The 14052-nt window shown below is 47.0% G+C and overlaps 1 protein-coding gene across 1 annotated transcript in view; it reads left to right on the top strand.

Moving 5' to 3' along the window:
- Positions 1 to 14052, top strand: part of LOC126538462 (DNA mismatch repair protein Msh6-like) — a 463753-nt gene that overhangs the window by 244668 nt on the left and 205033 nt on the right. The window contains exon 17 of the mRNA XM_050185304.3: positions 4597 to 4702. Within this exon, the coding sequence (XP_050041261.2) occupies positions 4597 to 4702 (106 nt within the window). The remainder of the gene's footprint in view (positions 1 to 4596; positions 4703 to 14052) is intronic.

The raw sequence follows: 14052 nt of genomic DNA on the forward strand, positions 1-14052 counted from the left end.
AGCAATGTTTACCTGAGTAAGGTGGACAACTGCTTAGAGAAAGCCTTAGGTGATTGCGTTATCAAGATATTTCGTTACGTTGATGATTACTTGATTTTGTGCAATAGGGAAGAATTCGATTCCGCTGCTACCTCATTTGCTGAGCTATTTAAACTTTATGGAGAAGGATTAAAGTTTACCAAGGAGTTTCCTCAGCGATGCGTAATTCAGTTTCCTGAAATTTCATTGGTCTACGAACAAAATCATGTTTGTTGGCAGTACTCCCCAAGATCTTCAAAGCCGTTGCTAAACTTTTAATCCAAGCATTCCAAAGTAGTGAAAAACGGAATTGCCATGTCGTGCCTTAAGTCTTCTCTCACCAGATCCTGCATGCACAACATGAGCGCTAGTTTTAATGCGCAGGTCTGGCATCTGTTAGAAGCAGGTTATCCTAGTGTAGCAGTGGCCACTGTGGCTGAGTCCCTAAAGAAGTCGGTTTTGAGGGAGACGGATGTGGTTACAGAAAGCAGTAATAGCAAAAAAAGAGTAGTGGCTATTCCGTATATTCATTCAGTGTCGCACAGGATTAAAAGAGTTGCAAGTAGATATGATGTTGATGTTGCTTTCACTGCTCCCAATAAGCTAGGTAAGATATGCGCTGCCGTACAGAGGAAAAAGGAGCAGATAAAAGGCAGAAAACGAACAGATATTTGTCCAGTGAAGCACAATAAGAACAACAGTTTTACTGACTGTCGTATGGGTGTGGTTTATAAGATTCCCCTTAGCTGTGGCCAGTTCTACGTAGGTCAAACGGGACGGTGTATCGATCAGAGGCTAATGGAACATAAAAGTTCATTAACCAGTGGATCGCCGTCTAATATTTTCCTACATTGCCAAGATTGTAACTGCACGCCAGAGTTAGGTGAATGCGCGATATTGTACAGGCATAAGAATGAAGGTACGCGTCTTATGGTAGAGGCATGGCATATCTATAACGGTAGAAGTGCGTGCGTGAGTCAGCCTTTGATTACTTTACATAAGGAAGAGATTAAGTGCCTTAACAGTTATCTCTCACGTAGACTGGCACGTGTACCCGACTGACAAGTGGTGTTACCATTCCTGAGCTTGCGCAGATGAGTTTTGTGTCTTCTTTCTTTTTTCGCCCCTGTGCTCCCTTCAGTTGATAGTCGGCGTTCGTTTGTCCACTTCTCTACTCTTGTGTCCTGTCTGCACGCCTCACCTCTTTTTTGCATAATGAATCCTTACCAACTAGCTCAGCTTTCTGTCGTTCTATCCTGTACGGTAGCATCAGGTCCTATATTCGCAGTTTAGGCGTATCATCTCCACCGGAAAGTGGACTTGAACGCGCCGACCTGATTCGAATTTGCTCTATTTCCAGTTCTCTCATTTTAAGACCATAATCTTGCTCTTCGCGCCTTTCTCTCTCCTCTTCCTCCTCGCGCCTTTTCTGCTCCTCTTCACGAATTTTTTTTTCTCGCTTCTCCTCTCAAGAATTTACACCCCAGACCTCTTCGACTTCCTCCTCAGTTACCTCTTGTGCGCTCGTAACGTCCAAGATGGCTTTCTTTCGCCTTGCCGCAGCAACCGAAATGCCCATCTCCTGACAAACATCAAGAAGGTCCTGTGTCCTGTGCTTCTCCATCGTGATCTGATGGCTCGTCTCCGGTTTTGCCTCTAAATTAGCTTTGCTTCCGAAGCCGGAAATCCATGCAAGGTCTGAAGCAAACCGAGACAAAACCACTACAACCCTTTCAGAATACTTGAGCAATTGTCCTTAGCATTTACGCGTGCGACAAAGGTCTGGCGATGCGAAAGGAAAATGTCAGGCACTCACCCCCTCCAATGTAGCCAGATAATGCCAGGTGTAGAGGGCATTATCTGGCTTCAAATCCCACTGCTTCCCATCCATTGTTGTGACTTCAGGGTGGAGGACGAAAGACAAACTCTTTCTGCAGACAAAGAAGAAACGAAAAACTTTATACAATATTTACAAATAGTGGATGATAGCCTACAGGTAGCTGTCAGAGCACATCAGACTGACTGGGCGGCTTGAAGCGACTCTCTCTTCTCACAATGGGCCGGTTCTCCCTTAAATCCCTTTGGTGACTCCTCGTTGGCAGGAACCAGGCGGGGCAGAGGGATGACATCGCCTGCGTCGATTTCTTGATTCGTCGCGGAGATGGCTGGGCGCCGCAGGGATGACTGGGCGCTTCTTGAAGTCGCCTCCCTTGTAGAATTCTTGATTCGTCGCGGAAAAGTGGTTGCTCCCGTCGCCTCGTGGTACCCACGTGGTACTCATAGTATGGCAGAACAGTAGTGAGGTTACCGTCACGGGCCTGAAGCGAAAATGGAGCAGGTTCCTCCATGTGAAGCCTGGCGTTTTCTAGTCTGAACCTGTCCGGCCAGCCGTCCAAGACCGCCATGGAATAGATACTCTTCAGCCACACCCTGGCTTCGTGGGATGAGCCCTTGCTGTCGAAATCGTAAATAGCTATATTCAGGTCCGGGATAATGTGAAATGCTTCAGGTTTCCTCTCGAAGAGCTCCAGTAACTGCCGGTTTTGCTCCAGCAAAAACTTGCATCATTTCGTGAGTTCCGCCACCATCTGCCATCTTCGGGGTTGTCTAGGCGCCTCCCTAGACGTAAGCACAGTTTTTTGCGTCCAGCTAAGCATCTAGGCTTACCGACGTCACACAGAGCATCCGTACACACGTCTCTGAGGCGGCACGAAGACTTGCGTTTTCTATGTCTGTACCTCATGAAGATGTTACTGTTGCGTTTTGTAGACGTCACACAGAGCGTCCGCATGCACATTTTCAAGGCAACACAAAGGGTCCCTTTTACGGTCAGTACCTCATGAAGACGGCACCAACGCAGTGTCCGTTGCAAAAAGTCAGCGAGCATCACCGTCGGCGCAATCCGACATCGGCTTCCAGGATCGCTTCACCATGAAGGTTTCGGTTTATCCCGTATCTGAGATGTTAGGAATTTCTTCGCAGACACACAGATTTTTAAAGAATGGCACTCTTTAATGGATAAATAAAACCCAAAAAAAAAGAGTTCACAACAGTGTGACGACTGCCTTCCTTCGTGGCCGCCATCTCCCCCTATGTTACCAGCCTTGGCTTCCTATTCCACTAACAGTATAGAATGCTTCTGCTGCTTTTACTATACCTTCGAGATTGTTGATGATATTACCCTGCTTATCTTTCAGTGCATGCATCTTGGTTTGTCTAATGCCAAGTTTCCTTCTTACTGATTTCAGGCTGTCCCATTTCTTACTGCTTCCATAGTCCTTTTCACGCTATAATTTCGAATATCCCTTATTTTATTCTTGTTGATTAGTTTTGACAGTTCCATGAATTCTGTCTGATCGTTTCAGTTGGACACTGTCATTATTTGTTGTTTCTTTACTAGGTTCTTTGTTACTTGGGAGAGCTTACCTACTGGTTGCCTTGGTGCCTTATTTCCCACTTCAATGGCTGCTTCTGAAGCCAACCTAGTTAAGGTTTCATTCATTGCGTCTATGTCATCTTCATCTCTCTGTTCTAAGTCTGCATATTTGTTTTGCAAGTGCCAACCTGAATTGGTCTGCTTTTACCCTTACTGCGTCTAGGCTGGCCTGTTTCTTCTCGACCAATTTTACTCTTTCTCTCTTCAAGTCGAGGTGAATCCTAGCCCTAACTCACTTATGGTCACTGCACTTTACCCTACCTAACACTACGACTGTGTTAGGTAGGGTAACGTGATGAAAAACTGTATGTGAACTTTATAACTTCTGTCAATATGTTATTTTTTTTCCTTACTGTTTGCATGATACTGCAAACCTTGTCATCACTTTTCTCTCTTCCCATTGCGTGCCAATTTTTTACTTTATTTTGGTGGGGGGGTGTCTCACAAGAAAGCCAGCGCAAGCTATGCCAGTAGAGCCAGTTTCCGCCCATTTCGTGTATCTCAAATGCCTAGAAACATGCTTGAATTACCTGCAATATACAGGTTTTGCTGATTGCAAGAGGTGACACAACATAGTATTTCTCAATGGTTCTGACATCGTGGTTTCAGTCTCCCGTACGCATGCGGCCATGAATGCGGCTAGGTCCACAATATATTGTCACGAATTTTAACAGCACTTAACAGTAATGTGGAAAAAAAAAAAAGAAAATGGGAGAAAGAAAAACCTTCAGCGCTTAGAATTCACAAGTCGCGTATGGATGAAGGTACACTAAACAGCTTAGGGTCGCATCTGCTTGCCTCAGCCGTCGGAGAAGTCTTTCTGAACGAGACGGAACTGATACTAAAGTTCTCATTTAAGTGTTCTTAAAACAGCGCTATAGACGTGGACGAAAAGTACATAGCTTTTCGTCCTCGTCTATAGTGCTGGTTAAGAACACTTCAAGACTGGCCCAAATCAAGATACTGTTGTCATTCACTTGACATCACTTCTCATCCAGCTTGTTGCGTTGCAGCCCCGCACACAGACACATGTTGTTTTACCATGCAAAAAAAAAAAAAAAAAACAAGTAATGATGTGAATGTCAAGCCACCTTGTGTTCGTGTGAAGAAGTAAACCTGGAATGAATGCCTTGGTGGCGCAGGTACCTGTCCGAGTCTCTGATCGAGGAAGAGGTTCTGACAATGCGCAGCTTCGAAAAGTATGTGCCACCTCAAGCCAATCAAGCCAGACCAGAGCTCAACAACTTGGTGAGTGTAATAATCTTATTTATGTAATACTGTAGTGTCACAGTTGTGTTGCCATTCCAGCGTGGTGTCCCAGGTCGTCTTTGGACCTTGAGGCTGAAAGCACACAGGAACTCTACAGAGCTGTGGTGGAAGGGCTAAAATGGGTGTAGTGCATCAGTATTTGCCGAAGACATATCCCTATCGCTGATGGCTCTGTTGGTTACGTTAACGTCGCATTTAAAATGTTGGCCCTCTGTGAGGATGCGATGCCAGCAAGTGCATGCAGCCTCTTTGCAGAGTAGCGAGCAACTTGGCTCACTGGGTATGATGCACTGTAGCTTAATGTTACGCTCTTCAACAAAACGCTTTGATGCCAACATGGGTCACTGGAGATGCAGGACTGGGTATATGGCACGCGTATGTACCACGCCTCAACGAGTCTCTTGATACCAACTTAGGTCACTGAAAGTGTGCCAGTATATGTGTGCCACTCTTCAGTGAACTTCTTTGAAGCCAACTTTGGTAACTAGGTAATTCCCACCGGGAATACACTGCTCTATAATGACAAAAAAGATCCTTTTAATTTCTCCGCTGCTCTGTGGAATCGAAGCCACACCAAGCACAGATTTTACGGCGTTGCCGATCGACGGCGCAGCTTGTACAGTGGAGGGCAGCGTGTGCAGTGGCAGCAGTGCAGCGGGAGACCACATGGTGCCAGTAGTGTCAGCCCAGCTGCATTTTGACCAGTGGAATGTAACATTAGAAAACTATTTAAATTTCTTCCGTGCTGGATTGAATCAAGCTCACTTCACACAGGTTCCTCAAGGGCAGTGACCTGACACTTTAGCAAGCTGCGCCACAAATGCAGTGGGTATGTGCTGCTTTTTACCGTCTTTAACTCCTTTAACGTCCTGCACGCCAACACTTTAACAAGCTGCGTTATGAATGCACTGGATATGTGCCACTCTTTGAAGAACCTCTTGCTAACTTGGTTCGCTGAGTATGCACCTTTGGCTCATTGGCCAGAGAGGGAATGACTCGCACAGCATTCGCACGAAAATGTGCGCTACTCATCGTGGAGCCGTGTGCAGACTTGGCAGCACTACTAAATGGTGCAGCGTGCCCAGAAAGAAGCACGAGAGGATCCTAGCTGCCACATGATGCGTTTTTCAGCGCTTGCACTGGCTTACCATGCATTTCGGAGAGCACGCTCAAGCTTTACGGCGCTGCCACTAGAAGGTGCAGAGTGTTCATGGTGAAGCACAAGAGATGAGCCACGCAATAAATTGTATCACCATATTGCTTCAATGATAAGCTCATTACAATCGGCAGTCATCGTGAAATTGGCCTTGCCAAATTTTCTTTCTCAAATTCAGGCTGCCAAGTTGGGGGTGCAGCCCATACATAGGTGCAGCCCTTACTCGAGAATATATGGTACTCTGCAGGCGCAGCGGGGTGCTAGGCCAAAATTAATGGCTTTTGGCATGTCTTACTCTGTTACAACAAAATGTATAAGGGTATATTGTTAGTTTAGACGATATCAGTTATGCTGAGCTTTGTTAACTGAGCACGCAGACGTAGTTTAACATCCATGCAGTGTGATTGCTCGCTTAGTGAACTAAGCTTTCCAGGCAGCACAAGTGTTTGGTGTCTCACTGCCAAAAGTATAGGTGCTGCTGGTCCCTCCATGTAGAGGGGGTTTCCAAAACGGGAAAAATGCTTAAGTTTGCATTTCGTGACTGGGAACTATTCTATGCAAAGCTGCATTACTCAGAGTAAAGGTCGCTTGAATTTGTCTGAGCTCTCTGTATGTCGAAAGCATGTTTATGTTACATTTTTGTGTCACATATCTTAGAACTACAGTAGAACCTTGTTGATACATTCCTGTTACGTATGTTTTCTTGGCGCCAACATTCGTAATCGTGAAAATGAAAAAATGACCCATAAGAGTTACGCTGATTTTTACCGGTTCGTAAGTTTCCTGAAAAGATAATTTTTTTCAGCACCAATGTTCAGTACGTCGCCAAACTGCGAACGTATGATATGGTTTCCGGCTGCTAGATCCCATGTGAACAAAAAAAAGGCACGATATGCGCACGATCGATATCAGTATATAGCTGCCTGTCTCACATGAAAACGACAGTGCACACACTTATTCCATTACCATCAAATCTCTGGCCCGTCATCACACGTTGCATTCACAGCTATTGACACCAAACTTGTTGCAACAAGCGGAGCTGTCAAACTGATCAACAAGGAGAAAATAATGGATATTTGAAATTATAACGTGAGAAAGACTGAGGAAGCTGTAGAAAATGAATGCAGCATGAAATCAGTGAGAAGGAAACTCGGCATAGGACAAACCAAGATGTATGCACTGATGGATAAGCTGAGTAATATTGCCACATGGTGTGGCACAGCAAGGGGACAGAAGAAGAGAAGAACGAGGTTCGTCTCGGCTTCGCGCGTCGCCGCTTACGTTTTCATAAAGCGCAACTGCCTGGATCTTCATTCAGCGTGTATACTCCAGCAGGGTATTCCGCAACAATATCATCAACACTCTCGAAGGTGTAGTAAAAGCAGTGCAAGAATTCTATGCTGACCTGTGCAGTACTCAGAGAAGCAACGATACCTCCATTTGAAGCAGTAATGAACAGGTTACAGAGACTCCTTCTATAATTAGCCATGAGGTTAGAAGGGTCTTGCATGACATGAAACGGGGAAAAGCAGCTGGAGAAAATGGAATAACAGTCGATTTAATCAAAGATGGAGGAGACATAATGGTTGAAAATCTGGCGGCCCTTTATATGAACTGTCTATCGACTTCAAGAGTCGCAGAGAACTGGAAGAATGCCAACTTTATATTAATCCACGGAAAGGGAGAGGTTAAAGAATGGAAAAATTATAGGCCCATTAGCTTACTTCCAGTATTATATAAAATATTGTCAGCACTATTAACGTACTTCGTTATTTTAATTTGTACATAGCCATCATTATCTTCCCTGTTTTTCTGCTTCCTCGCGCATGAGCTGGGGCCTTGCCTTTTTGGAATAAAAAGCACTAGACACCTTTGTCGGTCTTGGTATTATAAAGTGGTGGAGGTACATCAAGACCCCGACGTCCTCTCGCGTTCCTGTCCTACGTTCCAGATGCCGCCTGCTCCCGGCTACCCCTACAACGATGGACACTTCCAACCCTGGCTCTTTCGGTGCCTCTAACCTTACCACATGGACGACTCCGCCTGCAGCACCCTCTTGGACTGTGATGAGCCGTTAACGTGATCCCCCTGTCCTTGCGGGACTCCGCGGTGATGACATCGACGATTGGATTGCGCACTACGACCGCGTGAGTTCTTGCGATAAGTGGAACGACACCCAGAAATTTAGGCATGTCACATTCTACTTGAATGGTGTTGCAAAGATGTGGTATTTCAACCACGAATCCGACACCACGGATTGGTCCACGTTTACCTTCAAGGTGCGGCAAATCTTCGCTTCCTCGTCTGGCCGTGCAGAAGTCGCCAAACAGAAGCTGGGCACGCACATCCAACTTCCACAAGGCTCTTACACTTCATACATAGAGGATGTCTTGGCTCTGTGCCGCCGTGCAAACCCTAGCATTACTCAAGCTGAACGCTTTCGAAGCATATTAAAAGGCATTGGGTCTGTCGCGATCAACGCCTTAATCGTGCAAAATCCCGCTTCTGTCCAAGACATCACTTCCACATGTCAGCGCCTAGACGAGCTGCAGTCTCTTCGTCTTCAACATGACAGCAGCAATCCCCAGGTTCCCTCTCCAGATTTACGAGCTCTTATCCGCACCATCATCCACGAAGAGCTTCAAATACAAGACCTGAGGCGTTCACCTGCTGCCTGTGCCCCGACCCCCACCTTCGACATGCGCGAGGTCGTAAAGCTAGAGTTGACAGCCATGACTACACCTATGATGCATCTTGCTCCAGGAGCGCGCCCTACACCTACCTACGCAGTTGTTGCTTCGCTACCCACCCCTACCATGTCCTCCGTGCCTACTGACATTACCTATGACCACTTCAGTTCGATGGGAACCAGAGTACTTGCTGCGCCATCCTACCCTCATAGCGTCCACCTCGTCCGGTTTGTTTTTACTGTGGCATACGCAGCCATATACATGTATCTTGCTTCTGCCGCCTTTGCCAGCAGGATGAAAGACGAGACTATGCTGACCACGAGAGAGACCGTACTCGCTGCCCAGACGCCTACTATCCCGGATCGTACTCGTTCCCTCAGCAGCGTTCTCCATCTCCTCCAGCTTCTCCCAATCTGCCTCATAGTTCCCGTTCGGTCAGACGTCGTTCTCCTTTGCCTTACCGGCACTCTACATCATCGCTTCACCCCACTTCCCATCTTGCCGACCAGCACTCGGAAAACTAACCGTTGCAGTTTTTGGAGGGGAAACTGCTGCCTACCGGTCTTCGAAAATTCCTCCTGTTCGCACGGCCAACATGCTTTCTGTACCTGTTGAAGGTGTTCCCGCGTCAGCTCTCACAATACCGGTGCCGCCGTTCCTGTTCTTCATACAGTGCAGTCCACTTATAACGATACCACATATAACGATATATCGGTTATAACGATGGGTCGACATGAGAGTGTCATTTTATGCATTAGGTCTATGGGGAAAAAACCATTTATAACGATTGGTTATTCACCGCATATCGGATATAACGATCAAAATTTTGCAGTCTCGACGGCGTTTTCCGTGCCAAATAATCGTAACGTTTGCATTGCTTAGTTCCCTGAAACGAACGATGTCGAGACGAGGCGATGTTTACCTCCGTAAGTTCGTATCTGCCGCCATTACCGCGCAGCGCGTCTCGCCCCGCCCGCGCACGAGTAGGCGCAGCCAACGTTGGCGCAGCGCGCCACAAGATGGCGCTAGCTGCTTCATGCGCGTGCGTCGGCCACAGTCGCTCCGATAGAGAGAGAAAGAAAAAAAGAAGCGACAAGCAAAGCGGCGCGGTGGCGCCCGTCCCGCGTCTCTCTCGCGATAGCAAGCTGATGCCACCGAAGCAGCGTGCAACCAACGGTTCAACCCAGTTCGAAGATGGCGCCGACAAAGCGCAAAGCTGTGTCGCTTGACACGAAGATGGATATTTTGCAGGACTCTCGATGCGGCTTCAAGGTGAGCGCCCTCGTGAAGAAGTATGAGCTCGTCCAGTTAACGATTTCAACCATCTTGAAAACCGGGAGCACCGCGATTGTGAAGGCAGGAGCTATCAGCGGCCATTCCGATCAGCGGAAAAGGGGTTAGAGACCCTTTGTACGCCGATGTTGAAGAGGCGCTTTACCAGTGGTTCATCACCAATTGCTTCAAGAAGGCGGGCTTTGTGCGTAAGGACGAACTTCCCCAACCCGCTGAGACCGACCCGGTGGAAGTCGCTGACATAACCGAGCTCTGGGAGTTCGTTCCTACTGGTGACACAGGTGGTGTGTCGAAAGAGGAGTTTTTGACTGCAGACAGTGCTGCCTCGTTCTGCGATGAGGTCACCGACGAGGCGATCGACGAAGATGTGCTGTCTCGACAGACGCAAAGTTGTGCGACGGTGGCGACGGCATCAGCGACAGTGACAACGAGATCGACTGTGGCTCCTTGACCCCCACCACGATGTCCACGCAAAGTGCACTGTCGTCGATCGACTCCTTAATTGATTTTATGCATGCTAAAGGATTGCCGCCAGTGTTCGCGCAGCAGCTGGAATCCATGCACACCGCGGTTGTGAAGCTGAAGCTGCCGCAAAAGCAAGTGCAGATTTCGGACTATTTCGGCGCGCCTAATCCTTGACACGGTCATTGGCGCTAGAAATAAAGTTTGTTTTTCACGGCCTACTGTATACATAATCTATTCTTTAGAGCAAGTAGCGAATTCGAGTTCAGAGCTGCAAAGGTAAAGAGCGCAAACGCATTTAATTTTTTTTTTTTGGTATATGCAGTCCAGATATAGCGATCATCGGTTATAACGATCATATTTTTCGTCTTTCTCGATATCGTTATAAGTGGACTGCACTGTAGTAGGTCTGTGTTCACGGCTCCGGAAAGTAAAAACGCCTTATCTTGGGTCCTATTTTGCGTGGTGCTAATAATGCATTCATTCACACCGACGGACAGTGTACTCCTTGTGTTCTTATCGACGGCATACGCCACCACATTGAGTTTCTCATCCTTCCAACGTGTATCCATGAACTTATACTGGGTTGGGACTTCCTACATTCTGCTTCAGCCATCATTTTATGTAGAGAGGAAGTTGCCCATCTCACGGATACTGCACTTGCACCTGTTATGGACTCTTCAGCTTCACGCGTGAACTTGGCCATCGCTCTTGACTGCGTCCTGTGTCCTGGTCACAAAGACGTTGTAGCCGTAACATCGTCAGATTGCCGACGGAGACGCTCTTGTCGCCCCTTATTCCCGCTGTACTTCTCACGGACTTCTCATTGCCGCATGTCTCGTCTGGTTTTCACGTGGCCGCGCCCTTCTGTCTGCTTGCAACACGACCCCACATCCTGCGACGCTGCCCAAAGGGATGACTGTGGTAACCCTCGCCAACACTCAACCTATCTCTATAGTCACACTTTGTCCTTCTTCTTCGCCAGCACCAACCTCAGGTCTGGATGATTCTTTCCCTCCTCCAGCCGTTCTTGGTTCTGACCTAACAGTCGCGCAGTCCGAAGCCTTGCTGGTGGTCTTGGCGAAGCATAAAGCCTGTTTCGATAGCTGTTCTCCTGTGTTGAGCCAAACTTCTGCGTTCACAGACCGCATCGAAACTGATGGTTCCGCTATAATACAGTGACGCCCCTTTCGTGTATCGCCGTCCGAACGAAAGGTGATTGAACAACAGGTTGCTGACATACCGTATTTACTTGCATAATGATCGCACTCGCGTAATGATCGCACCCCTAACTGTTGTCGTCAAAATGCGAATTTTTTTCTTTCCCGTGTAATGATCGCACCCTGAACTTGTCGCAGCGATATGTCGTGTGCTAAGTCTAGCTAACGATGATCGCGCTTACCATCTGTCGATTGCTACGCGAACAACTCTTAAAGACATATCAAGCGGTCAGCACACACCCAACATTCTTAAGCAGCTGCCCTCTTTCATTCCTTTCATCACTTTCTGTACTTCTATGAAGAAAAAATCTACAACCAAACTTGCCTCGGCTTTAGTATTTGTAGGCTTCATAATGGTTTTGGTCAACAACACCACAAAGAGCGCCTTTCGATTCTTCTCGTCTGTACTCGTGGGTGCGCAACAAATCGCGAGCGGCAACGATAGTGGGCACGTTTACACTGATACGTTAGAAGTGTACCCTATTTATACGCAGATGCTTGTAACGCAGCTAAGATATTCTCCCACCCTTAGCGGAAACGGGCCATATTAGGATAGCAGCGAAGACAAATGCCGCAGTTTCCGCAGCATGCTCGCCATGTGTTTCTGTAACTGGCAGCTAAGCGCGCCTATCTGTTTCTGTCCCCTCAAAGTGGACATGGCCATGTTATTGTTGCAAACTTGCCATTGTTAACAACACTATTCATTACTGATACAGAAGAAACTTTCAATGCGTGTAATGTACTCACGAGAAAAAAAATAATTGCGTTTGGTGCATTCGGCTTGCTCCGCCGACCGCCATTTTTGTTTTGGTGTTCTGCACTGACAGCAGCAGCCCGCAGCTAATGCGGGATGAAAAAAGAAAACGTTTGCTTTCGGGGAAATTTTAGCCCGCGTAATGAACGCACCCCAGGATTTGCGTCAATTTTTTTTACAAAAAGGTGCGATCATTATGTGAGTAAATATGCTATTTGCGTGGAAGATAATACGACCTTCATCTAGCCCCTGGGCTTCTCCCATGGTTCTGGTAAAGAAAAAGGATAGCTCCATTCACTTTTGCGTCGATTATCGAGCACTCAATAAGATCACAAGCAAGGACATATATCCAATACCTTGAATTGGTGACACTTCGAACACACTATCAGGGGCAGAGTATTTCTCCAGCCTTGATCTTCGATTAGGATATTGGCAAATTCTGATGAACGAGACTGACAAAGAAAAGACTGCATTTGCTACACCAGGTGGACTTTATGAATTTAATGTGATGCCTTTTGGCCCTTGTAACGCTCCCGCCACCACATTTGAGCGTATGATAGACAACGTACTTCGTGGTCTAAAATGAAAGACCTGCCTCTATTATCTGGACGATATTGTCGTCTTTTCATCAAACTTCAGCCGTCATCGATTAGATGAAGTTCTCACGTGCCTTGCAAATGCTGGTCTCCAGATCAATACAAAAAAATGCAAATTTGCAAGCAAGACAATAAAAGTATTGGGCCACGTCGTCTCAAAAAATGACGTCCAGCCAGACTCCTAAAAGATTAGTGCTGTTCTCCAGTTTCCCCGCCCCCAGCAACGTAAAGACCCACGTGGCTTCCTCGGCTTGGCGTCATATTTTCGTCAATTTATATGCAACTTTGCTGCAATAGCAGCTCCTCTACATAAGCTACTGGTTAGTGGTGCCTCTTTCACATGGACTAACGGCTGCAAGTCGGCTTTTCAAGCTCTTAAGCAGCATCTTACTTCCGGACCAGTGCTTCGCCACTTCAATGATCGAGCCCCCACCATACTCCATACTGATCCAAGCGCACAGGTTATTGGTGCAGTACTTCTGCAACGTAATGCAGCCTCTAAAGAGCAAGTCATAGCATATGCGAGCCGAACACTTTCTCCAGCTCAGCGGAACTACACCATTACAGTGCAAGAGTGCCTGGTTATCGTTTGGTCGATTCAGAAATTTTGCCCATACCTTTACGGCTGCCACTTCACCATCGTCGCCGACCATCATGCTCTGTGTTGGCTGTCATGAAAAACATGTCAGGACGCTAAGGGCGCTGGATACTCCGCTTGCAGGAATATGACTTTACACTAACATACAAGTCTGAAAAAAGTCATCATGATGCAGACGCATTGTCTCGCTGCCCACTCTCGCTCTCTCCCGGTAACGCGCCATTGTCTTCCCCAACTTGTCGTTCCGATGCTACGCCTGCCTCAGACCGCATATCATATTGACCGCAAATAAAAACGGGGGCAGCGGTAGAGAACGCATAAACACCGCGGGCGGTAACTTTCAACTGTATTATTCACGGCAGCCCATGGGCATATATAGACAAATAGAACATGCACAGAACGCAGCAAACAAGATCACTCATCAGCCTAGCGGGGCAACCAATTATAAAAAAAATCTATTTCCGATTGAAACAACCTAATGGAAGTGTCAATAACACAGTCTTGGCCTTTCTTTTTTATGTGATAAGCCTCCATCAGTTCGCATGCAGTCTGGTCCTGGC

Source organism: Dermacentor andersoni, chromosome 4 (genome assembly GCF_023375885.2).
Source record: "Dermacentor andersoni chromosome 4, qqDerAnde1_hic_scaffold, whole genome shotgun sequence".
NCBI classification, from domain to species: domain Eukaryota; kingdom Metazoa; phylum Arthropoda; class Arachnida; order Ixodida; family Ixodidae; genus Dermacentor; species Dermacentor andersoni.